At 35.1% G+C, this 27564-nt stretch overlaps 1 protein-coding gene across 6 annotated transcripts in view; it reads left to right on the plus strand.

Annotated features, from left to right (window-relative positions):
• Nucleotides 1-27564, plus strand: part of GREB1L (GREB1 like retinoic acid receptor coactivator) — a 181794-nt gene that overhangs the window by 81871 nt on the left and 72359 nt on the right. For 4 of the 6 annotated variants that reach the window (XM_032222456.1, XM_032222459.1, XM_032222461.1 and 1 more), the window contains 5 exons: nt 8214-8316; nt 16870-17041; nt 17167-17364; nt 22638-22814; nt 26870-27046. In XM_032222456.1, the coding sequence (XP_032078347.1) occupies nt 16873-17041; nt 17167-17364; nt 22638-22814; nt 26870-27046 (721 nt within the window). In that variant the 5' untranslated portion in view covers nt 8214-8316; nt 16870-16872. The remainder of the gene's footprint in view (nt 1-8213; nt 8317-16869; nt 17042-17166; nt 17365-22637; nt 22815-26869; nt 27047-27564) is intronic. The other 2 variants (XM_032222460.1, XM_032222462.1) reach the window with 1 other exon arrangement.

Genomic DNA, 27564 nt, shown 5'->3' on the forward strand with positions numbered 1-27564 from the left:
CAGTGGATTTCAATAGCCAGTTTAGGAACACTGTATCTCTTAATTGTAGATTAGTACATGTAAAGGCATGAATTGTGTAAGGATTGAGTCTGGGAAGTTTTCTTTAAAATAAAATGTTTTTTCTTTCAAAACTGGCAGACTTTACTGCTATGACTAGAGGCCAAAAGGAAGATAAATGACACCCAAACAGTCTTTATTTTGCAGTGTTTTAAATCCTGGGGTTTAGCTGAAGGGAATTAAAAGAGTTTTTGAAGTGCAAATAGGCTGGTGAAGGGTGAACCCTTTCAGAGTTTCACTTGATGGATTTTTGTCAAGAGAGAGGAGATATTTTGGACTAGCTGTGATTTGGAAAGCTACAGGGATTTTTTGTTTTGTTTTTGATCAATCATGCATTAACAACTGGCCGTAGGGGAATGTACTTTTTTCCTTGCATTCATATTGATCTTATTGTGTTTAAAAGTAGCTAATTTTGTAGGATCTTTGAGGAAAAAATCTACCAATTAAGACATGGGTTAGTAGAGTTGTCATTTCAAGGTCATGTTCTTTCCCTGGCAGCTTCTTAGCTAATATATTCCGGTAACAGGAGGAAATGTGTTTGAGCAACCGGTTGTTGTATTTTCCAGATGTTATGAATCACACAACATGCTTGCTATCTGGATGTTTATAAAATGTAATATTGTATCAGAAATGGATAACAAAATAAGTTTAGCAGAGTTATATGCTAAATACCAAAATGAAATATTGTGCTATCTGCAAATTTGTATTTTAAAAAATGGTAGCCTCTTAAGAAACCCTTCCATATATTGTGAAAAAGTTCTGAAAACTTAAGATGTTCTTAAAACTCAGAAGCCAAATGTTTATCTCATACTAATTTGTGCAAGCAGGATTTGGCCTTCATTCTGCATTGAAGAATAATGTACTTCTAGACCACCAGAAAATCCAGGAGTCTGGACTATATTAGAAAGTCTAAAAACATCTCAGAAGAATTAGTGGAAAACCACGTTCTTAGTCCTACCAAAAAACTGAATGATTGTGTCCATGAATCCCCAGGAGTCAAGTTGACTCAGACCATATGTGCATTTATTCAGTCTTGGCAGGATATTACTTGATACTAAAATTAATGGTGCAGCCTTTTCTTGACATTTTCTATATAGCTCTCCTGTTGTTGACAATAATGTGATACTGTACTTCAATTGAAAAGCTTTGTAAAAAAATAATCCTTGCCTTCTATATTTCAGTTTATGTGTTTTTAAACTAATGATTCCAAATTATTACCTGGACTTGAATCTCTCAAATCATCAACAAAGAAATATTCCATGATGTTTCAGTCTTTCTTGTTTCATATGCAGTTTGATATGAAGGAAGTTTCTTTAAATGTAGTTATTGAATTGAGATATTAAAGTGAAAGTTAGTTTATTTTTATAAGCATGAGCTACAGTGATTTGGGATTCTGTACTCACTTTCTACCTTCTTCTGTTGGAACAGAAATAAATGATCATTGTTAATGGAAAACATTATTCTAACTTCTGGATAAAAATAATGTGGGAAACATTTAAGTTCTTTGTATAGAAGAAGAGGTAGACATTCAGATTCAGTGGATGGGCTATTTTTCATATATAGCATCTCTTTAGTTCAGTGGTTTCAACCTGTGGGTTGGGACCCCTTTGAGGGTCGAACGACCCTTTCACAGGGGTCGCCTAAGACCATCGGAAAACACATATTTTCAAAAAAAATGGAAAACATAAAATAATTTTATGGTTGGGGGGTCACCACAGCATGATGAACTGTATTAAAGGGTCGTGGCATTAGGAAGGTTGAGAACCACTGCTTTAGTTTGTTGTTGGAAGATATTAATAAAACCTGTTGTTACAAAGTGATCTATAGCTCAACACAGCATCCTTTTCTTACTCTTGTCTTTACTTTTTCTATTGAAATAATACATTGTGTGTAATAACTGTTGCTGCTTACTTTAACAAGTAAATGTTAGACCAGAGAAGTTGTGAATTCTCTCATTGGATGTGGAATGGTTCCTTTTAATGTCTATGGAGATTCTCAATCATCCAGGTCATGGTTGTCCCAAAGGTGCTTTTTTTCCAAAAAGCAACTGGTTTTTTTTTGGGAGGGGGGTGTTCCTTTGAAAACATTTGATTTTTCATTCAAGAACTGAAGAAGCTTTTTGGATGAGAAGTGAAAGATTTTCAAAAAGGGGGGGGGGAACCTAAGAAAGCCCATTGCCTTTTGGAAAAAGGCACCTTTGTGATTCCTTTTAAGATATATAAATTTTATGCTTTAAAGTTTTTCCAAATCAGCTGAATTATCCTGTTGGAATGTCCACTTTCTCAGTTGAAATATCTGTAGAGATTTTCCTTGTAGAAAGGAGTAAATCATTTTGCTTCTGTTTTAGGAATTGCTGTTTAGATCTAGAATCAACTCACTTTTAATTGATTCACTTTTATTCATTTAGTTGATTCACTGATTCATTAGTTTAGAATTCACTTTTAAGCACAATTTTTAAATAAAATGATCTGGGTTTAACCATCATTTTGCTTGTAATTGTTATCCGTGTTGTTTTCTTTCAAGCATTTACTTCATTTCTTCAATTTGTAAGGGTTTGCAATATATTTATTGACTGATGTAGGGACATGCTATCAAGGCTGCTGTTGTATTTCTCCCCTTGGCTTCCTAGAAGTGATGTTATCTTTTGTTCACTGAACGGTATGGTTATTTCTAAGAGCATATGTCACTTGAAGCATCCTAAGATGGATGAATCTCAAGTGAACTGCTGGTTGAACCAAATGGTGAAAATAAGAAATTCAAGGGGGCTGGAGGCTTTCACAAGAGAGTAACAACATTGTTAGAAAAAAAACACCAAGATGGGACACAGATTGTTATAGTTGAACCCTAACAGTCATGATCAGAGCTGACTTTTAAAATCATGGCAATCTCCTCCATTTTTAAAAGTTGCATATTGTTATCCTTTGAACAGTATACGAGGAAAAAGAATTATATGAAGTTTTCTGATAGTGGAGAGAAAAATAATGTAGTAAATCATGTAAAAATAATGTAGATAAACCATGTTTTTCAAGGATGTTTATTGATGTGAGTAAATTATATTTACAAATCTTTCATTTTGTGGTTCAAAAAATGCAAATTTGTATGGTTATATTTCTTCTGAAAAATATTGTTTTGTTGCATGCTGCTTTATTCGTTTGAAATTTTGCCAGATTATTCTATTAGATCTCATTTCTTCATTAAGAAATCAAAGGATTTAAATTGTAGCATTACTCTATATTGTGGTTTTCCAGTTCATTTGATTGCTTTTAACGCGTGTATCTGAATGGAGACACAAAACCTTAATTTTAAAAAGATTGACCTTTGCTGTTAAGGACAAACTGGCAGAATGTGTCTTTTACTTGGAAGAGGCTTCTCTGATTGTGCCTAGCCATTAGAACCAATGGCTTGAAAATGATTCATCAGTTTGCTTGCTTGCTGCGTTCATGAGGCAGGAATCAGGAGTGGAAAGGCAAAGAAATTCAGAGGATTGGAAGCTTTAAAGCTTTGTGAATGGTAGAGTAGCTCAACCCTCCTCAATGAATGTAAATAATAGATGAAAGAATGAGAATGACAACAAGGCTCAGGGTGCTTAAGAGAATGTGTGCAGCCTGAATAGAGGTCTGTGGCTCAGGGCCAAAGGTCTTAGCTTTGAGTGTATTAGAAGACAATACAAAGATGTCATTACTAGCAGGTGAAATGTTCAGCACGTGGCCTCAAAAATAGCAGATTTAGCCTTCATGACTGTTGAAATTGGATTATGGACTTTAATTATTTTTAAAAGTCTTTGCAATGTCTCCCCACAGTTTGTTCTGAAACAATATAGCTTGACTTTGATCATCATCACTGTTGATTCTCGTAAAATTTAATACAATGGTGAGGATTAGAGGTTGAAGAAACCTGCAAATCAGAAAGTGTTGATTTCCTATGGATCATCTGCAATATAGACATGTCTTCTGTTCACTTCGGAGGCTAATTAATTTGTGTTAAATTCTTGGATGTTGTGGAAAGCAATCAGAGACTTCGTTCAGTATAATATTGCACCATTAAAAATGTATTGCTTTCATCTAAGTTGTGCTGCTTGTTTAGGGCATCGCCACTACCACACACCCCAGAAAAATTTGGATTAGCGAACTGCCATTCAAGGTCATGTTTCAGTGCCAGCAGCTCCTTCCAAAAACAAAAGCTTCCTATAGAAGGAAATATTATGGACACCTTGACTTTCAGTTCCTAAATCAGAATAGATTATGTGAAAGAAGGGTAGAATTATATGATCTTTTAACATTTGCGATAAAACAGTGGTATTTAGTGAACTATATGACAATGAAATTATATGTAGCCTTATTAAAACTTGGCTCTCCTCCACTCCTGCAACCACTGTTGTCTTCGATAAACTTCTCTATTGCTGAGACTGACAGAAAATGGTTTCCTCCTGTGGTTAGACCACTTATAGACATTTTTTTTAAGTAACCTCAGATTACAATGTAATTTATTTTCCCATTCTTTTTTAATTCAGCTGTTTTAGAATTGCAGCATTACATATGTATATGTGTATGTGTATATGTGTGTGTGTGTGTGTTGTATTTGTGCTGATAAATAAATAAAGGGAGACTAGTATAGATCTATTTCAAGCTATTTAGCTCTCATCAGCTAGCCATACCCTTACTGGGATTCGAGCTGATGAGAGCTAAATAGCTTGAAATAGATCTAATACTAGTCTCCCTTTATTTATTATCAGCACAAATACAACACAAATGTGGCAAAAGGGCAACAGTAAAAATATTGGGTTTCTGTCGTGATGGTCTCTTGTGACGAGCTGATAGACAGATAATGGAAGCAGTTAGCTTCCTCCCATTGGAGCATAGCAGGGGTTGTGACACTATATGTATGTATGTAGGTATGTATGTATGTATGTATGTATGTATGTATATATGTATATATCTATATGTATGTATATGTATATATCTATATGTATGTATATGTATATATATGTATATTATATGTGTGTTGTGTATATGTATGTATGTATGTATGTATGTATGTATGTGTGTGTGTGTGTGTGTGGTATATATATATATATATATAATATATATATATATATATATATATCTCAAATACTGTCCTTTTATTTTATATTGCCCAGTGTATGTTGAGGGATAATGTTGCTTAATTAATCCCTTTAATATTGCAAACTTAAAATATTCATACATTTCAGCTTTTTTCTTCCACATATTAATAAAGTTGGTACCGTATAATTTTAGAATTATCAGTACTTTTATTTAGAATTGAATATCTTATTATATTAATAGCATGTTTTGAAAATATTATAGAGAAGATATACTTAATTTGCAGTCTACGTATTACCATCATCTTCATTAGAGCCAATTATGTTTAATACTTCCCTGAATATATGACTAGCCTATGTAAGGGATGTTTTTAAGTTTTTAAACATATAACATGATTTGTTTCTAGATTTTTATTTGAAAGGAGATTTTAGGACACATTAAAAAAAGAAGTATCAAATGGTATTTCCCTGATTATCACAAACTGGCTAGAGACTATGGCTTTGGCGAACAAGTTGGTGTTGGTACATTTCCCTAAATTAAGAGGAAATTTGTCTGCCTGCCTTTCTACCTACCTACCTACCTACCTACCTACCTACCTACCTACCTACCTACCTACCTACCTACCTACCATCAATTTTGTGGCCATCTCACAAAGTGACTTTGAGTGGTACTTATAAAAACCACAGCTGATAAAAACACAACTATTAAAAATATTAAAATAAGAAACAAATGGTATACAAAACGGTGTGTGTGTGTGTGTGTGTGTGTGTGTGTGTAAGTAAAACATCCTCACTGTTTTCAATATGGTGAGAGAAAAATTGCAGATTTTTCTCTGTTGTACTACTATAGTTGTTGGAGGAAGTAAAATGCTGGCCAGTACAGTTTGATCAGGTTTTATGATCAGGTATTTGACAGTATGTATGTATGTCTGTGTGTGTGTGTGTGTGTGTGTGTATGTATGTATGTGTGTGTGTGTATATATATATATATGTATATGTATATGTATATGTATATGTATATGTATATGTATATATATATGTATATATAATATTGTATATATATATGTATATACGTGGCACTACAAAACCGCGGTCCACTAAAGCACGCCCGATTAAAGCGCGTCGCTGACGTCATCAGCAGCGCGACAACAACGACCGCAGAGAAAGAAGGGCGCTTTAAAAAGCGCTTTTAAAGCAAGCCGATTCACGTAAAGGTAAGGGTTAGGTTTAGGTTTAGGTTAGGTTAAGGGTTAGGGTTAGGTTTAGGGTACGTTAAGCGTTAGGCTTAGATTTAGGGTTAGGCTAAGGGTTAGCGTTAGGTTTAGGGTTAGGTTTAGGGTTAGGTTTAGGGTTAGGTTTAGGGTTAGGTTGGGCGGGTTAGGTTTAGGTTTACGCGTTAATTTTAGCTTTAAACCGCTCACAGCGTGCTTTTTTCATCGCGCTGTGATGACGTCAGGTACGCGGTTTCGTCGAGCGCGCTTTAGTTGACCGCGGTTTTGTGGTGGAACCATGTATATATATATATATATATTTAGTGTCACAACCCCTGGTAAGCCCCAATTATGAGAGGAAGCTAACTGCTTCCATCATCTGTCAATCGGCTCGTCACAAGAGTCCATCACGACAGAACCCATATGGCTTAATGGCTAAGATGTTTGCCTAAGATGCCATACAGCACAGGTTCGAATCCCAGTAAGGGTAATGGCTAGCTGATGAGAGCTAAATAGCTTGAAATAGATCTATACTAGTCTCCCTTTATTTATTTATCAGCACAAATAAAACACAAATATAACAAAGGCAAAAGTAAAAATATTGGGTTTCTGTTGTGATGGACTCTTGTGACGAGCCGATTGACAGATGATGGAAGGCAGTTAGCTTCCTCCCATAATTGGGGCTTACCAGGGGTTGTGACACTAAATATAGTGTCTTTTCTGGCTTCAGCTGATAAGGAGGAGACCTGTGGCTTAATGGCTAAGATGTTTGCCTAAGATGCAATACAGCACAGGTTCGAATCCCAGTAAGGGTATGGCTAGCTGATGAGAGCTAAATAGCTTGAAATAGATCTATACTAGCCTCCCTTATTTATTTATCAGAACAATAAAACATATATGATAGTATATGATGTATTATGTATATAGGGTATATATTATATATGTAAGATATGTATATATGTATATATGTATATATGTATATATGTATATATGTATAGATGTATACTATGTATATATGTATATATGTATATTTATAGTATGTATATATGTATATATGTATATATGTATATATGTAGATATTATATATGTATATATGTATATGTATAATATATGTGTATGTAGTATGTGTGTGTGTAATATATATGTATGTATGTATGTATGTATGTATGTATGTATACACACACTCTCATACATACATACATACATAAGACATAGGTGGTGCAGTGGGTAGAGTGGCGTACTGCAGGCCACTTCAGCTGACTGCTAGTTGCAGTTTGGCGGTTCAAATCTCACCGCGCAGGGTTGACTCAGCCTTCTATCCTGCCAGGTGGGTAAATGAGGACCCAGATTGTTGTTGGGGGCAATATGCTGACTCTGTAAACTGCTTAGAGAGGACTGAAATCCTATGAAGCGGTATATAAGTCTAACTGCTATTGCTATTGCCATACACACACACACACACACACACATGCTAAATACATCTAAGACATATATGGTGTGTGTGTGTGTGTATTAGTCTTAGATGTATTTAGCAGTCCTATTAGTTCAATGGGTATTATTTCAAAGCTCAAAGCAATAATAAATAGTCAAGAACAAAATAGTACAGCTACTTCAGTGTAGTGGTTAGAGTGCTATAAGTTCTAATCCCATCTTGGGCATGAAAGCCCTTTGGGTCCTATCTTTTTCTGCCAATATATCTCTCGGGTTTATTGTTGTTGGGAAAATAGGAGGAGGAAAAGAATATTATGCATGTTTTACATCTTGAATAATGAAGGCAAGATAAAAACCAAATAAAGAAATAAGTATTGTTAAGAAGCTCTGTCTTTGCTGCTATATCAAGATTTAAATCCGTCATTTACATTTTAAACTATTTTATTATTTCACAGGTATCTAACATTTTCAACAGCCTGAATCAAGTAGCAGCAGAAAAACTTTGAACAATCATCCATCATGAATGTATTTAACGAAGGTTGAAAAACATAAAAGAAGGTAGTATTGTTTCCATATTTGTAATGCATTTATCATCGGTAACATTTTCAATGTCAGCAAGAGTACAAAATAGTTTGGGTCAATTTGATATAATTATGCTGTTTGTATAAAGCTATTATAATTAAATGGTTAATTTCAATCTTTTAACTGAGTGTGCTGCCCCACAAGCTTTATTTTACGTGCTCTACTACATTAGCATCAAAATCTTTGAGGATCACCCACTTAAGGTTTGGTCTGTTTTCACCACAGAATGCAAGGACATCTATAGGGTTCCAAAATTAATAAATTTCCATTTTAAAGTATTTTCAGTGACTAAAATATGAAATCATCAAATCTTGCAAGATGTTGGCAAAGCATATTGAGAATATCATGACATTTTTGCCAATGAAAAAAATGGAAAGATCTGTGTTCACAGAGAAAACACTTGTAATACCCTTACTGATTGCCTGTGTTGCTAGAATATATTGTCATAAAATACACAAATCTTGAAAATTGTGTTAATGTGTGTTTCTATGAAATCATGTAACATTAAGATTATATTGCAATACTGAAATTTATGACTTATTTACGACTTATGACCACAATTGAAACCAAGGGTTCTGTTGCTAAGTGAAGCATTTGTTAAGTGTGTTTTGCCTATTTTACGACCTTTCTTGACACAGCTGTTAAGTGAATCACTGCAGTTGTTAAATTAGTAATTCAGTTTATTAAGTGAATCTGGATTCCTCATTGACTTTGCTTTTCAGAAGGTCCTAAAAGGTGGTCACATGACCCTGGGACATTGCAAATGTCATAAATCAGGTGCCTGAATTTTGATCATGTGACCATGGAGATGGTTGTTAAGTGTAAAAAATTGTCACATATATTCTTTTGGTGCTGTTGTAACTTTGAATGTTGTAACTTTGAATGGACACTAAATGATCTGTTGTAAGTTGAGGAATACCTAAAATTTTAATCTACGTACTTAAAATGTTTTAATGTAATGGCTTTACACCATTAATAAAAGGTTAGGGGTCCTACACATGTACACAAGTAAGAAGTTCCACAATGAGAGATTGCATGATTAGTACACTACCCAAATATACAAAGCGTTCTGAGTTCCTATCCCCAACTAAAACCCAATACTTGAATTGGATTAATGAGCATTCCCAAATCCACAAATGTGCTCCTTCAAAGGGAAGGCAAGCATCAGTGGTAGGTCTGAGTTTTTCAGTCAGAAGCACTTCATCAGTCTTATGTACCTTAAACTTCATCTTATTTACCCATATTTAGCCTACATTACAGCAATAGCCATGCATTTAGAAATTAAGAATCAAAATCAATTTAACAGTGAATCTGAGTGAATAATGTTTTAGTCTCTTGAAGTGTATTTTCAATAATAAAGGATACAATACTGATCTTTGGAGAGAGAAATCTCCATGACTTTTGAGTCTTTAGACACCTTTTATGGTATGGTTTTGAAATGAAACAGAGAAACCATAATAAAGAAATGAGGCCAGAAGTGATGTCCTTTGAGGTTTCCAACTAAACTAATTTTGTAAATTGAAACAGGTTTTATTTAAATCAAACACTTGATGTACATGAGAGATTTTTGAATTTTTTTGTAAAACACAATCTATAGAAATCAAAGGGGGAAATGTAGAATATGTATTATTTCAACAAGAGAGGTCAAATAACTTATATGTTCTTGCTGCTGATGAGTTCAACTGGCTTGACTTACTTTATTTGTAACTTGGACTTCTATTGTTCCTTGTTGTTCTTTAAAAAAAATCCTCTCGTATTTCCCAGAGGCTGAAGATCTGTTTCTGTTTTATGACCTGCTGTATCCTTAAGGCCAGGAGGCCCCATAGAGCGTTCAGACCCAGTAAAATAAGAGGGTCATTGCCATCATCTAGGTCCTAATTGTTGCTTTCTGATTGCCACATAGACACCAAGGCAGCTGTGGGAACATCTGGGACCTAGGAGTGGGGGAGGATGCTGCTGGCATTTGTTTCACCAGGTGCTCAGAGGAAGCGGCTGTCCTCTTTTTTGATATAGGAGTTAAGTTCTGTGGCCCCCGAAGTGAAGTTGCAACAATTGCAGAGGTCATAAGACAGCTGAGTGGGGGGTCAGACACCATGGGGTGTATTTTGTTACTTAGCAAAGAAGGTATATCCTAAACCTTTAAAGGGTTTTCTTGAAATCTCTGTTGTGGGAAGGTTTTTATGAGTCTGATGCAAAAAAGTGATTTAGGTAAGGAAGGCTGCTTTTGTCTAAGTGAAAGGACAACCCTTGCCAAATGTTTGCAGCTTTGGTAGTATATTCAGAGAAAGACAAGGAGACCAAATTACATAATGGAAGCCATTCTGTAAGTCGCTTTCCAGACTTAGGCTTTTAAATAGTATTTCACTCACTCTCATAAGATTTGAGCTCTCTTGACTTCAGATTAAGCATTTTAAAATCATTTGTTACTAGGGAAAAAAACTGAGCAGAACTTTCTTGCTTTTTTTGGTCTTAGATTTAATGAGAGTGAATAATCGAAAACATTTTAAGTGAGCTGTTTTTAAGGAGATGCTGAAGGAAGGACCTAAGTTTATTAAATTTAGAAAACAAGTCTTGAGCCCCCAAGTCTTCAGTCCCCAGTTGTTTTATTTAAGATGGAACGCTGAAACAAATATAAAGGGGACATGTTTTCAGATTAAAAATACAAGGAAAAACAAACCTTAGGCACTTGTCCAAAATATTTTGAAATGTGCAAACCAATATAGGAATGGTTATTTTTGTCTGAGGCAAATTATTCATTATTTTTTAATGTTGTCTGCCTGTCTTCAACATTCAAATTCATGAAGAATGCATATATTATTAGGTACCAACTTTTCCTTTATTTTCTTTAAATAATAAGGTTCCAAATAATCCGTGAGTTTCTTGTTGTAGCTACAAATTGCAAATATAACATTGGCGTATTAGTCAGACAGTGAGAGGAGTGAGAAAAGGCATTCTTTTTTATGTGTGACAAAGGACATGGAAGAGGCACATATGCATAAGTATAATGCATTTTATTGTAGTTAATAAATATGATCCTAATTTCCACTGGAAACTGAATTAAAAACAGTAGCACTCAGGAAAGAAGACAATTGTAAAATTTTAAAATACTCTATTGAGTATTAAGGAACCTTTCTTTTTGTTGGATTGTTAAGATCTCTTTGTGAACCATGTATGTCAAAAGTTGCTGACATTTTAATGTCTATGGAGATTCTCAGTCACCCAGATCATGGTTGTCCCAAAGGTTTTGCTTCTCATCCAAGAAGCTGGATGAGAAGAAAAATATCTTCAAAGAAAAACAAGAAACTCCAGTTGCCTCTTCAAAAAGTACCTTTGGGATAATATATTTTTAATGTTTTGTTCTATCTTTGGTCTCAAATATAGGGGAGAGTTAGTTGTGCATTTCTGCCCTTTCCCCCCCCCTTCTATATTTTTTCCATTATTGAAATTAGTTTGTTGGAAAAAAATTAAAGACATTATTCAAGCATGAGAAAGGCATTATTTCCTTTCTGTTGCTGTGAAATATACTGCAATTGGACAGTGAAATATAGCAACTGTGTTGCCATGGCACTGAAATATCACCTGTTCCCTTCTTGAGCACTTGTTTTTATGTGAGAAAAACTGTTCTTTGTTAGAACCATGAAGGCAGTGTTAGTTCATTGGTAATGACCATGGAACTTTTCCAGGGCCTCAGATTTTACAGAGACACCTGCAGGGAATCCTTGGAAAGTGCAGCCCATAAATATTGGAAGTTGACTGCAGAAGTTGATACACAGTAGAAAAGTGTTTTAAATGGACAATATTTGAATGATCAATATTTGCTAAATTAAAAAGAGCTGTGAAATGTAACTGAGAATTCCAATGGGTTGTCTGGGAAGGGTACTTGAGGGGTCCTCCTTCCATCCCTTCCTTTCCTTCCCAGCAACCCAAGTGGCTGCTGCTCTTTGTGAAGAGAGAAAGGGATTGTGAGAGACAGGGAAACTGCCACAGATCATTAAAAATGCAAATTGTTGGACAACAGCAGCAGCCAAATAGCACTATAGCAGCTACAACTTTCTCAAATTTCCCTTGGTGGTCATGTGTCCTAGATTTTGAAAACATTTTGTAAATTAGTCTATTTAAGGTACCTTCATTCAAAAATTGTTGCCCTATGTCAGGAGTGTCAAACTAGTGGCCCCCGGGCCAGATGTGTCATGTGTTGCCAAGCCCCCCCTCATTTAGCGATGGAGAGAAAAGTCACTGTATGTCATGTGATGATGGGGCGATGTTTGACATCCCTGCCTTATGATGTCTAGGTAATTGTTATGATAACAAGAGTTTTAGCAGTACTGCATATAGATTGTATTTACACAAATAATGATTTGTTGCAGAAGGTAGAGTTACTATAAAATTGTGATTTTTTAGAAGATGGATGATATCAGTTAATCATAGATAGGGGGTTTAAATAATTTGATGGGATTTATATAATAAATGGGAAGAAATGGAAAAGAAGATATAAAGCAGATATATAAGAAATTTGTTGATTTTTCAAAGGGCTTACAATCTTGGTAATTTTAAGAAAGGCTAATCATTTTATAAAGCTACTGCAAATTCAAAAACACTGAATTATATAATGAGATTATATAACTACTGTGTTAATGAAGACATGGGTTAACATTACAAGTATGCCAATATTGTAATTTAATACTTTGCATCTTATTAACTGAATTAAGGGGTTGCTATGGTAGTAAACTAGAAGAATGCTAGGACAATTTGCTTCACATGCCATTCAATTGCAATGTCAAATGCAATGAATTATAGTTAAAGCTATGCTTATTGAAGTTCCAAAGACTTATCTGGGCTTAGTTTTCTTTCTAAAAGCCACATTAATTATGAGAAGAGGTTTGTGGTAGATTGTATTTTCAATGCAATTATTTAGAAATGCATACCACAGTCTGTCCTTAACTGAACTTAACACACTTTAATGGAAAGTGTTCATGAACATTCCATTAAATAGGTAAGCACCTGTTGAAGTTACTTTAACTTGAATCCAGAGCATTTTCTGAGCTTTTCTTCAAGATGGTCTTTTTCATGACATGTTGGTTATAACTTTTTCTTCATTGGTACAGGTTTCCTTTTTTAGACCACTATTGCATTTTTCATCATTTTTCCAGTCATCCGAATGATTTAATTTTCAACTCCCAAATAGCCATTGTCTTAATACATTGCTAATCTTAATATATTGGATATGTCACTGTGAAAGTTCCGCAACAGACTTTGGAGAAATGATGTAAAAATCTAGGAAAGACATGTTTGTTTTAAGGCTGTTTTTGTGCTTGCATATATGTGCATTTTAATGTTCTAATTCCATGTGCATAAATTTAATTGAGCTCTATGTGTTTTGTATATATATGTTTCTCTCTCCCCCCCTTCCTCCCTCCCTCCCTCCGTGTGTGTGTGTGTGTGTGTAAGTAAAGAGATTTTCAGAACAACAGGGAAAATTGTCCAATGGAAGTCCATGGCAAACTGAAGAGATGGGCAGCTAAGAAGTGTGAAATATAATTAAGTAAATAAAACAAAATTGTAGCCTGGAGTGTATGTATGCTGGGCAAGCTACTGTAACTTCATCTCTGTTCTAAAGGGTTCTCAAGCTCAGGACAGGGACATTTTAAGAAACAATATTCATTTTCTCTTATTCTAGAAAGCAGAAATCTGAACATTTTAAAGGTTTTAGTTTATTTGGGTTTTGTTTGTTTTTGGATTGCATGAAAATTTACTTGATGCTAAAATCTATCATTGGTTTTAATATTTACTTACCTCAGTAATAATGTATTAATGTATTACAGTTAGAACTCTACAACAACAAAAAGACTTCCTATTGAAAAGCAATTTAATAGCAATTTTAGAGCAGGAAATACTCCAAGTATTTTTAAAACCAATGATTTAAACAAGTTCTCTGTATCTTAAAATCAGTGTATTTCAGTATTAATTCACATGTATTTAACTGGTTTGTTTGAGAATTATACAATTCAATACAATACAATACCAGAGTTGGAAGGGACCTTGGAGGTCTTCTAGTCCAACCCTCTGCCTAGGCAGGAAACCCTATACCGTTTCAGACAAATGGCTATCCAGCATCTTCTTAAAGATTTCCAGTGTTGGGGCATTCACAACTTCTGGAGGCAAGCTGTTCCACTGATTAATTGTTCTAACTGTCAGGAAATTTCTCCTCAATTCTAAGTTGCTTCTCTCCTTGATTAGTTTCCACCCATTGCTTCTTGTTCTACCCTCAGGTGACTTAGAGAATAGTTTGACTCCCACTTCTTTGTGGCAATCCCTGAGATATTGGAACACTGCTATCATGTCTCCCCTAGTCCTTCTTTTCATTAAAGTTCCTGCAACCCTTCTTCATATGTTTTAGTTTCCAGTCTCCTAATCATCTTTGTTGCTCTTTGCACTCTTTCTAGAGTCTCCACATCTTTTCTACATTGTGGCGACCAAAATTGAATGCAGTATTCCAAGTGTGGCCTTACCAAGGCATTATAAAGTGGTATTAACACTTCACGTGATCTTGATTCTATCCCTCTGTTTATGCAGCCTAGAACTGTGTTGGCTTTTTTGACAGCTGCTGCACACTGCTGGCTCATATTTAAATGGTTGTCCACTAGGACTCCAAGATCCCTCTCACAGTTACTCTTATTGAGCAAGGTACCACCTATACTATACCTGTGCATTTTGTTTTTCTTGCCTAAATGTAGAACCTTACTCTCTTCACCATTGAATTTCATTTTATTAGATAGTGCCCAATGTTCAAGTTTGTCAAGATCTTTCTGTATTTTTAGTCTGTCTTCTGGAGTGTTGGCTATTCCTGCCAGCTTGATGTCATCTGCAAATTTGATGAGTTCCCCATTTATTCCCTCATCCAAATCATTAATGAATATGTTGAAGAGTACTGGGCCCAAAACAGATCCTTGGGGTACTCTACTGCATACTTCCCTCCATGTAGATGCAGTTCCATTGAGGACTACACGTTGAGTGTGGTTGGTCAGCCAGTGCGGTTATCATCTGGTGGTGATACTGTCTAACCCACATTCTTCTACTTTATCTAGTAGTAGGTTATGGTCTAGCTTATCAAATGCCTTACTGAAGTCCAAGTAAACTATATTGACGGCATTCCTCTGGTCCACTAATTTTGTCACTTTGTCAAAGAATGCAATAAGATTAGTCTGGCATGATCTGTTTTTGACAAACTCATGTTGGCTTTTGGCTATTACTTTGTTTACTTTTAGGTGTTTGCTAATTTGTTGCTTGATTATCTTTTCCAGAATCTTTCCTGGTATTGAGATCAAGCTGATAGGTCTCTAGTTTCCTGCATTTATTTTTTCCTTTTTTGAAGATGGGAACCATCTTTTCCAGTCCTCTGGCAGTTCCCCAGTGCTCCAGGATCTCTGAAACATATAGTTCAGTGGTTCTGAGGTGTCATCTGCCAGTTCCTTCAGAACCCTGGGGTTTAATCCATCCGGTCCTGGTGATTTGAACTCGTCTAGGGTAGGCAGGTGCTCACCATTTTCTTCCCTATTTCAACTTGTGTTCCTAATCTGATTTTTGGGGTGCTGTTTTTGATAGGTTGGACTGTTTTATCCCTTTGTGTAAAGACAGATGCAAAAAATGAGTTGAATAGTTCTGCTTTCTCCCTGTTGCTTGTCACCTTCTTGCCACTTTCTCCCAGCAATGGACCAATTGTTTCATTAACTTTTTTCTTGTTTTTAACATTTTGGAAGAAGCATTTTTGTTATTTTTTACTTTTGTGCCAAGCCTTTCTTCATTGTGAGCCTCAGCTTTCCTTACTTCATCTTTACAGGCTTGGGCTATTTGCTAATATTCTGCCTTAGTTATGTCAATTATGGTCAATTTCTTTGATTTATTTCCACACCTCACCCCACAATACTACAATATACATGTTAACTAACAATCGTCTGAATTCATGACAACTGGGAATTTATGATGGCTAGGAAATTAAAGTTGAAAAAATTAATTACGCTTTCCCAGGTGGATCTCTGTATGACCTCTATTTCATTGACATTTTGATGTTGGTTCAGTTGTGGGAAGTAGCCAATCCAGCCAAAACAAAATTGCTATCACATTTCTATGAAATAGAGTAGAAAGCAAGTACTACCCAAACAGATATTGTTTTTAACTATTTATCCTTGAAGATCTCTACATACTGACTTTTATTGAACATCTCCTGTTCTACATTTCCTGAGATCTGTCGTGGTACATTTTAATTTACACTGATGCTCAATAGAGGTAAAAGGCAAAAGAAAAGATGACTGAAAAGAACTCTATTTTGAAAGCAGATTGGCAAAATCAAGAAGTGCTCATTTGGTGCATATGCGCACGAAACAAACCAGTAGCAGACTTCAGAGCATTTCACCCCTGGTTCAAACATCACTTCTGCTTTCCATAATAAAAGAATGAAACCCTAATTATTTTATTTTATTTTATTTTTAATTCAATTTAATTTTTATTTATTTTCATTTTATTTATTAACAGATCATGGGGAATTCTTATGCAGGGCAATTAAAATCTGCCCGTTTTGAAGAAGCTCTTCATAACTCCATAGAGGCCTCCCTCAGATGTAATAGTGTGGTTCCTCGGCCCATCTTCTCCCAGCTCTATCTTGATCCTGAGCAACCTCCTATTTTGCCGGAAGGTAACCAAGCAAGTATGGCATATTCTAATTGTTCTTATGCTATGTAAAATGTTTATTATTACTTTTGAAAGATGTTTTTCAGAAGTATGTTTTTTAAAGGTATATTGGTTGACTTTTTTTAAAATCATGCATTCCAGATGTGAAACCAAAAGTGGAAGAGCTAGACAAAGAATTGATGCATCGTTACACTCAGAATGGAAGTTTGGATTTTTCCACCAGCCAGACTATTAATGAAACAGAAGAAGATGAGGAGGATGAAGACATGTCTGATTCCAGTAGTCCACCAATCCCATATGCACAGAAACCTGCCCCAGAAGGATCTTGCACTACTGATGGTTGGTTTAAATCTTCTCTATCTAACATTTCATGCAGAATCAGAGGTGTCTGTGGCAGAGCAGTTATCAAATGATGAAAACAGTTTGCCTCTATATAAATTGTAGATTGTGATGTCGCAGGTATACAGGAAAAGGGCAGCAGTTGCTTTATGATGGTTGTGTTACTTTCACAGAAGGGCAGTAGTGGGTTGCAGGCGGTACACCCCGTTACAGGCGCACCGGAGCCTACCTGGAGCTCTGGGTACCGTTCCAGTACAGTGCTCCGGAGGGCCCGCCCGTGCTCCTTACCTGTCTTTAAACTCTGTGGTGCTTCTGCACATGATGCGTACAGTGCCTGTGCAATGCTCCACTGAGAAGTTGGAGCATTGTGGAGGCTTGTGGAAACGTTGCTGGATGGTAAGACGTATGTGTGCATTGTGCGCGTTCATGTGGAGATCGTCGGCCCCCGTTGCAACCGTACCGTACTGGTTGCAACGGGATCCAGAACCCACTACTGCAGAAGGGTCAGACCTTGCAGAATACTACTTTGTTCAAAGTTAGAAATAAATAAATTATGCTATGGATACATTTGTGATATGAACGTATAACTTTTTTTGTAACAAAATCTTTAAAAAATCATAAAAATATAATGTCTGCTTCTGATTTAAGCTAATCCTATTTGGTTCAATAGAATTTCTCCAAAATTTAGGGTTTTATAGTACTTTGAAATGTTATAGTATCTAAGGCTCCTTTGTGAAATATTTTTATTCAGTTAAAATTGGACTTATTTGCATGCAAACTAAATGCAAGATTGAAGTCTGATTATGTTTATGTTACTTGAGCATAAATAGTGGAAATAGCTCAAATTGTTGTATTTTTAAAGGGCATAGTAAGAAGTGGTCAAGGAGGAATAGTTTATTTAAATCCTATATCATAAATATTAATAATAATTTTAGTTAACATGTTTAAGATCCACCATATTTTTCAATCATTGTCCTTATGAAAATTCTTTTTTCCTCTAAACTATGTTATAAATATCTTCTAATTATCTTATAAAATACAGAATAAGTCATGCAGTATTTTTCTTAATCCAAAAATGAAACATGGCCTGTGTATTTCTGGAATAGTATTATTCTGGTTAACTTTACAATTAAAATAAGAATTTTAGATTGTATTTTTAGATAGAATTTGGCTTGTCTTTCTGATGGCACCAGGCAAAAATATATTTTAACAACTTATATGAAGAAAATGTTTTGTTCATTAAAGAAAGCAGTCCCTTTCCCACTTCCAAATCTGAAAATTTCCACATAAAGTGCAGTTCAGGTTGCAGAGAGTCTAAGGTAAAAATACACCAGAAGAGAATTTTATTTACAGAAGTGAGATTCTTGAGAATGACAATCCAGGTTTTTTTAGCCAACAAATATATGCTTCTCTTCAGACTAGTTTCATTTTAAACTTCATTCACTTCTTTGACCTTTGGACTTTCCTGCCCTTATTTCTCTTGCCAAAAGATTGACAAATTATTTGCACTAGATTAAGATTGCAGTATAAAACATGCTTACCTGGAAACAGATTTCACTGAATTTACTGAGACCAAAATAGTCATATAGTGAGTCATACATAAAAATCATAGCAATTACATTGTTGGGCTCAAGGCTATATGAAAAAATTAAGTTATTGCTATGGGAATTGTGAAAGCCATGTTTAAACAAATGATGTACTGAATATTCTCAGCAGAAAACTGTTTGATAAGATTAATATTAATCCTCCCTTGGATCAGAACATTTCTTGTGTTTCAATCCACCAGTTCATCTAGTCTCCCTTAAACATCCTGTGTTTTGTTTGGTGATATTTTGTTCCATTGTAGCCTGTAGGCATAAAAAACCAATATGGCAAGTCCAAAATATACAATTGATTTTCCAATAAAGACTGCAGTTATGGGTCAAATGATTTTTACTTTAAAATCTGAACTTCATGTAGAGACCATAACTGAATAGCATGTAATGTCTCTATAAACTGATCAATTAGGTAATAGCTATGGCCCTACCACTGGACAGAATGTCATCTTGGACAACAAATGCTCAGCAACAGCACCAGTCTTCTGATCTTTCCCCTCCATTAGAGAAGCAAGCTTGCAATCTTTGAATTAATATGTTGTTGCTGTCAGTACCGACCTGTTTCCTATGTATTGAAGGAATATCAACTGTGGGACATTTGTATTCTGATGATGATGGGATGGAAAAACATCTCTTTCTTTTTTGCTCTTGTAATTTCTACATGATTGGTTAGATTTAGAGAGAAACAATTCTTTAAATTTCTCTCTGGCACATGGTTCTCCCTAATGGATTGCGGGATGGGTGGGCAATAACAATATGATAACAGTTGGTATTAGCATCTTTTGCTGTTTCAATAGCTTTCAGGGACCTATAGTGCAAATTAATTTTGCAATTTGGTGTATTTTTCTTAATTTAGTGTCAGTAAGCATTTATTCAATCCTCATGGTCTTTTTACTCACCTTTTTATTTTTAATGACTTTAATAGAGCCTCCAGAGTATGTGTAAAATAAAAATATTTATTTTAGTTTACATATTGCTTCATTTATAAGATGTGTATTCTGTTTTTATTATTTTTTAACAAGGGTATTATTTATTACTGATGATGTGATTTGGTTATTAAGTGCAATATGAGAAAGAGTCAAACTGAGGTCTGTGTTACTCAGCAACTGTGAAAATACCAAATGGAAGTGACTGTGAACTGCATTTTTAATATAAATTCTAGTATGTAATTCTTATGCAAAATCCTTACCTTAAAGTAGCACAAAAACAGGTCTGTACCTCACAAAAGAGATGGTAATTGTTACTGTTAAAGAAAGGGGGGATAGTAGGGGACAGAGACAATTTTTGCTTTACACAATTTCAGACCTTTTGTTTGTATTTTCACAACTGGGTTAGCCAAACTCTTTTCTCCTTAGTTGCTTAAAAGATGAGTGTGGAATGCAAAGATTTGTATTTCTGGAAAACAGAAATATCTTATGGCAATTTATTAGAGGATATGGATATGTTGATTCAATTCTGACAGGCAGCAAGCTCTTAAACTCCAAATAATGATTGATTGAATGGACACCATTGAAAATAGAGCCTAATGAATTGCTCCAGGGATTGGTATTTTGCATTTCTGTGGAATAAGAATGTAAGGGGTTTTTTGTTTGTTTTTACTTTAGAGAAGTAAATTTGCATCCCTTAATTATCTGCTGTTTTGAGCTCATGCTGCAGTCCTTATTTCAAAATGCTAATGTCTCTTTTGTTCAAAACAACAGAATTGCAAAGACACTCATTGGGTTCTGGAAAATAATATTGTACTCTTGCCTTAAGACAATAGCTATCGGCTAATGTTGGCTAAAATGAACAGTCTGCATTTTTATAGAACTGTTCAATCTTTAATTTCTAGAATGCTGCATCTTCGATATTCACTAAGTTTCAAAAGATCCAGAACAGGTCAAAAACTGCTGGATACCGCCTCTGGAATGGATGGATTTTTTTGTTTTACTTTCAGTAAACAATAGATTTTGGCAAAGTAAAGTGTTCTTAAAATGAAAACATTAAGATGTTTGAATTTCTCTCAGAGAATTCCAAAAATGGCTATAGTTCTTTCTCTTATAGTCTATTTCTATGATTAATTAAATCTATTTTGCTCTTTGTAACACCATTTTGTCAGCTAATACCCCTTCTAGCACTTTTTCAGCTAAAGTTGTGGAATACTGTTAGTTGTAATTAAGACCACCCTGCTCTTCCTTATCGCTTGTGGTATTTGCTTTCCTTATCTTCATCCCTATGTGCCTCTGGCATAGGCTTTCTCTCTTATATACCTAGCAGTAATTGCTACTGTTCATTGTTCATGGTAATTGTTACTGCTGAGTGTTTGATCTAAAAAGATGATTACATGCATAAGAATATTTAGATCATTTGGTCACTGGTAAACAGTATGCTACAAATAATGTTGGATGAGTACATTTCGGCAAACAAACAGTAAGGCTTATACTGTATGAGTGTAAGGGTATATGACTTTTTAATTATATTTTATATAAATACAATAGACTCCTCAAAATGTTATTCAACCAAATATAGCAAAAACAAATGCTACATAGTTAAAGCTACAAAGAAGCAAGTTCAAGATAGACATTGTGAGGAACTTGTAAACTCTATTGTATGAACTATCAGACAGTGAAACAGGTTGCCACATCCTGACTGGAGGAATTCATACAGCTGCTTTGCACTAGAACTTCCAAACCCTCCCAAATGAACTCAGACTGAACATTTGGCTGATCCTCCTTTGGTGATGTCACTACATTAACAATCATATTTCCTACAGTCCTAGGGTTTCCCCCCTCCTCTTTTGTATGTGTGTTTCACAGTGGAGGAAAAGTGCTTGTCCCAGCTTTAAATTGAGAAGCAAATGGCCCTTGCAGTTTGAACATTGAAGGAATGAGCAAGAAGTGGTTTTGGAAATAATATGTCCTCTGAATAATTCCTCTTCACCAAAATATCGTAGTTGTAACAAGCACACTGTTTTCCATCTGCAGCAGAAAACACTGCCATGTATCTTTCTTTGTAGACAAAAATGTTGTGCATGGTTGTAGACATCTATGAGCCTGTGACTGACATTCATATTTCATCAACCTAATGTTCTCTATTAAAAGAGACTTCCCATGAGATGCTATAGACTACTGCTAGTTTAATCCAAATAATCTGGAGCATCTGGGAAAGCCTGTTTGGATTTGGGGATTTAGAGGCATCTTCCAGTTGTTAAGGCAGTTTTCCTGTATTGCATCCAGAAATGCATCCTGTTGCAGGTAATGTTGTTTAGGTTGATAGTACACAGTTGCACATTTGATTCACAAAGAGAAAAGGAGGGCATCTTTTGTATTCAATTGTTCTACAGGAGCTGGAAGAAGGGGTAGGCAAAATATTATTTTTCTATTTGCTATGACATTTTTATGTATGAGAAATAAACTCTGTCAAATGTATTATGTGAAAATTACTAGCACAATACACTACTGCTAAGTTCTCTCTCTCTCTGAGGAGCACAACACAGTGCGTAAACTCCTAATTTTGTTTCATGAATCTACATTTGTTTTATATATCTAATTCATCTAGTGTCCTTTGCTCATGATAAACTAATGAACCAGGTAACTGTTTTGTGAAAGGGGAAGGGGTTAGACATATGATGCCCAGAGTGACCAGTGTACTTGGAAGTTTTTCTAAATGGCTGTTTCATGATGTATGATTTCTTTTCAGGTTTTTGTCAAGCCGGCAAAGATTTGCGATTAGTATCGCTGCGTATGGAACAGATTGATATTCCACCAGGCTTCCTGTTGGTTGGAGCTAAGTCTCCAAATCTTCCTGAGCATATTCTAGTCTGTGCTGTTGATAAAAGATTTCTGCCAGATGACCATGGGAAAAATGCACTTTTAGGTAAATGAGAATTCATTCATTATTCCTCATAATATGACAGATTTACAGTGGACTGAATTTATGTTATATTGGATTAATTCACGTCAAAGCTTTCTCCCTGTGCTATCCTAGGAGAGTTTTTGAAAGCTTTTTCATTAGAGAAAAAATATTTGGAATCTTCCACTTTATTAAGTGCAGTCTATATATCTGTCAGTATTAGCAAACCTATTAAGAGCATAATTATAGACACAAGATTGAGATCCAAAGGATTTTTTTCCTTCAGTGGGAAAGTTTATTAAGGAAGTTACATACTTTACTCAAATGACTGCCTTTGACCTTTCCTTTTTGTCAATTCTCTTGGAGGTCCTCAATTTACAAGCATTCATTTAGTGACAATTTGAAGTTACAATGACACTGAAAAAAGTGACATGACTGTTTTTCACACTTATGAGTGGATCCAATCCAACCAGAACCAAAGATTTTTGGTTTTGTGCTGGAGCCCATCCTCAGGGAATTTCTCACTACCAGAATGTGTACTTTGGCTATTCTATGCATAATATTTATATGGTACTTGAGTGGATGTGGCTTCTTATTGGTTGATTGGGATGTTGATTGCCAGCTACTAAGTCATTGGCTGTTGTTTCCTTGTGCTGTCAAGTTCTCCCTTATAGCAATAGGAGTTAGACTTATATACCGCTTCATAGGGCTTTCAGCCCTCTCTAAGCGGTTTACTGAGTCAGCATATCGCCCCCACAGTCTGGGTCCTCATTTCACCCACCTCGGAAGGATGGAAGGCTGAGTCAACCTTGAGCCGGTGAGATTAGAACTGCTGAACTGCAGATAACAGTCAGCTGAAGTGGCCTGCAGTACTGCACCCTAACCACTGCGCCATCTTACTCCCTAAGTAAACCAGTACTCCTGTTGACTGAGAAGGAGCTCATTTCTCAGACTTCAATCATTTCCCTGGCTATCTTTGTATATGCTCGGCCAACAATCTTATTAGCAGTTCGTTACAATGTAGGTTTGAATCTCCTTGTCTGACCACTCACTTATGTTCTTGCAATCTGATGGTTAGCTTCCTCCCCATTTGTCCTACATACTCACAAGCAATCCATGCAGGGGATCCAATAAATTACATTAGTGGTATCTTCCACCTCCACTTATGAGTATTGCAGCAACCCCGTGATAATCTGATTAAAATTTGGACGCTTAACAACTGGCATGTTTTTATGACAGTTTCAGTGTCCCGGGGTCATGTAACCCACCTTTTGAGAACTTCTGTCAAGCAATGTCAATGTCAGATCCATTGCATGCAGGGATTTGTTTTAGCCAGAGACAGCAAATACACAATAAATATTATTGTGCAACTGCAGTGTTTAACTTAACAATTGTGGCAAAGAAGGTCGTAAAATGGGATAAATAAATTATTGTCTTGCTTAGCAATGGAAATTTTGGGCTCAAAAATCAAGGACTACCTATATTCATTTGTAGCTTATATAAAATAGCTTCTTTTGATTTTCATGGCGGAAGTGTTGTTGTAATATATTCAATGAACTGGATCATAATTTAATGTGATTGGTTTAGATGGCCTGGCTGAACATTGTCTGACAGGGCCTGACTATAATTTTACCCATTTGGAATATGAATAAAGTGCTATGGCTTTTTCTAGTAAACCACATATGAGAGCCATAATATGAGATGCATATTAGCTTGTACAAATTTATATAGCTTTGATTATTTTTTCCAGCTGTATTAGATTTCAGCTCTCATAGTGTTCCAAAATTGGCCTGTGCTGGTTAGAGCTTATGAGAGATGGAACTCTAATAGATAGTTGGAAAGTATTAGGTTTTGGAAGCCTTTAGAAATTGGAAGGTATAGCTACAACTTTTTTCACTACATTCTTTTTCAGCATCCTGGAAATGATGGTATTTCTACAGGATCAGATCAGAATTATAGCAGTAGGTTAAAGATTACTTTGTAAAAGTCTTTATGTGGCAGGAATGCAAGTATATAGGTTAGTCCAAGATCAAAGGCAGATAATTGAACAAAGCAAGGATTTTGGAGATTGGCATAAACAATTCAACTGAGACAAGGGCCAACTGGATTATAGTGTTCAAGTTTGCTCATGTTCACATGGAAATTAATGATTCAGGGAAGAGTGAATTCCTCTCATTTGGAACAATCAGTTTCTAATCCTCTAAATCAGCCCTCTGTTCTAAATAAATTGTATTATAATTCCCAGTTCAACCATGAATAAGCAGGCAGTCTGAGAACCTGTAAAAACGTAGGTTTTGCAAATACTTTCTGTGGAATATCCAAATTTCTATTCTGTGTTGCACATAAACTTTTCATAAATGTTCTGTTCAACTCTCATCTAATTGCTTTGTAATCCAATGTTCCAATCTCTTTGTTTCTGGTATTAATGTGAAAATATGTGACTTTTAAAAACCTTTTTAATTTGTGCAATGGAAAAAAAATTCAAATATGTGTAAAGGAAGGAGTCTTCTTCCTTTGCCTCTTTAGTAATGGACCCATTTTTAGTAATTTTTAGTTTTTGGCAGATGGTATTTCTCTCAGAAGACTGAACTATTGAGGAAGTTAAATTAATACACTTTGTGTCTTTGAGTCAGCCTTGACTTTTGGTAACTGCCTGGATGCATTCCTCAGATTTTCTTGGCAACATTTGTGGAGTTTTAGAAGCAGATTAACTCAGATTTCATTTAAACAAGAAAAATAGTCTTCAAGCAGAATTAACTGAAAATGTGAGAGAAATTTTCAAAATATAAACGTGTATTCTTTTTTGTTCAAAAGATTCTGTTTCTAAATTTATGGACTGTATTTTATTCATCTTTTAAGTTCCAAATCAAGTTTTAAAATCTAGTGGTATGACAGTATGAGGCTATAATCATTATTATATTGTTAGGCTTCTGCTGATTCTCTCCTCTTCCATTTCCAATTTGGAAGAGATTTCTGATTCTGGAAAGGGAGAAGCTACTGGTAGATAAAAGTATGTGCATTGACAGGTGTTCCATTTTTTGTTGCTATTGGATGCAACCCATAATTTTTAAAAAAGCGGACAGTAGCATTTTTTTTCCTTTGCCACTGTGACAGCTAAAGCAACCAACTAACAAAGGCTGAACAAATCGCCTAACCTTAGATTATAATAATTAAGAAAATATATTGACGGCTATGCAAAGTCCTTTCTGAAATCAGTGGACAGTCTACAGTAGATCAAACACAATATTTATATCCCTAACTATCTAGGAGAATTCAAGATATAAGATGTAATTAGGCCACCTTGCCAAACTGGTTTGATCTGCTAACCTTTCTTTTGTATTTTGAAGAAATTACATTATTGTTCAGAATATATGAGCTTTCAATTTTTGTTGAAATTCTGCCTTACTATGTTGCAAAAAATCTCTGCAGTGACAACATAGATTATTTCTTACATCAGGAATTTCCATAGAATTCAAAGTATATGTATTTTCCATTCTCCTCTCCTGTAGCCCTAAATCATTTATCCATATCAAAAGAAAAAAACCTTTGAAAATTCAAAATACCATAGTATTATTTAAAAAATTAAGGAAATTAAGGAAAAATATGGAAAAATACAGCTTTGGAATTAATTCACAGTAGATAAACATGTCTTTGTAAAAAGATCTTTAATTGCTTTTCCTAACAACTATCCTTCCATGACAGTGTTCTCAACTGGTCTTCTTTGGTATTTTGGAACAGGAATGGGAATGTTTCCCCCCCCCCCCCTATTTAGATGTCCTATTTATCTCTGATAAAATCTATTGGAGCTTCCATTCAGCACTGAATAGTTGACTTCTGTCATGATAGCATGCTACACATTTTGCAGAACAGATGCCTATGGGTACACCAAGGGAAGTTTGATGATAATACGTGTAAAATGTAGATTTCATTATTCTTCTTTGTTCTTTAAACTATCAGTGTGCAGGGGGAAATACATTACTAAGCCAAGTGGATTCAAAGAAGAGAACTTGAATAGAAGCAAAATTATCAAATATCTAAGAAAAATTGTAAAACCATCATACTTTTCTCCAACCTTGCAGGTTTTTCTGGAAATTGTATAGGCTGTGGAGAAAGAGGATTTCGGTATTTCACTGAATTTTCAAACCACATTAATTTGAAACTCACCACTCAGCCAAAGAAGCAGAAGCACTTAAAGTACCACCTAATAAGAAATGCTCAAGGTGTGCTGTCAAAGGGACCTCTTATATGTTGGAAAGGTAAGAAATATCATCTTGGATGTTCTTGAGTGTGTGTGGGGAACATTAAGAAAATTGAATTTTAGAATGGCTAAATAGTACATTGTTTTGTAATGCTTTTTCTTAAAAGAGGGAATTTCCAGATGATATTATATAGTAAACCTAGCTTTTTAGTTTGTAAGATGTTATATATGGTTTTAAGTGTTTCTCATCAGCCACTGAAGGACCTTTTTCCATATTAAAGGAGAGCCTTCTTCAATCTAGGGTTATCCAACTATTTTTAAAGGACATCAAATTCATCTTTAAAGCATAATAATATTTTCTTGCAAAGTAGTTTACTTCATTTCCTCTTAATCTTATCCTTCTAATAAGGAACACAGGACAATTTTTGTCTCAAAGCAGCCCATAAAGTAATGAAGTTGAAAGGTAAAAGTTATGCTTATGTCAGTGAAAAACAAAATATATTCGAATGCTTCTGATTGATAAGCCTACGAGAATCATGTATACTAGGATGATCTTTTTCTAATTGGTAGAAGATT

Source organism: Thamnophis elegans, chromosome 8, assembly GCF_009769535.1.
Source record: "Thamnophis elegans isolate rThaEle1 chromosome 8, rThaEle1.pri, whole genome shotgun sequence".
Lineage (NCBI taxonomy): Eukaryota > Metazoa > Chordata > Lepidosauria > Squamata > Colubridae > Thamnophis > Thamnophis elegans.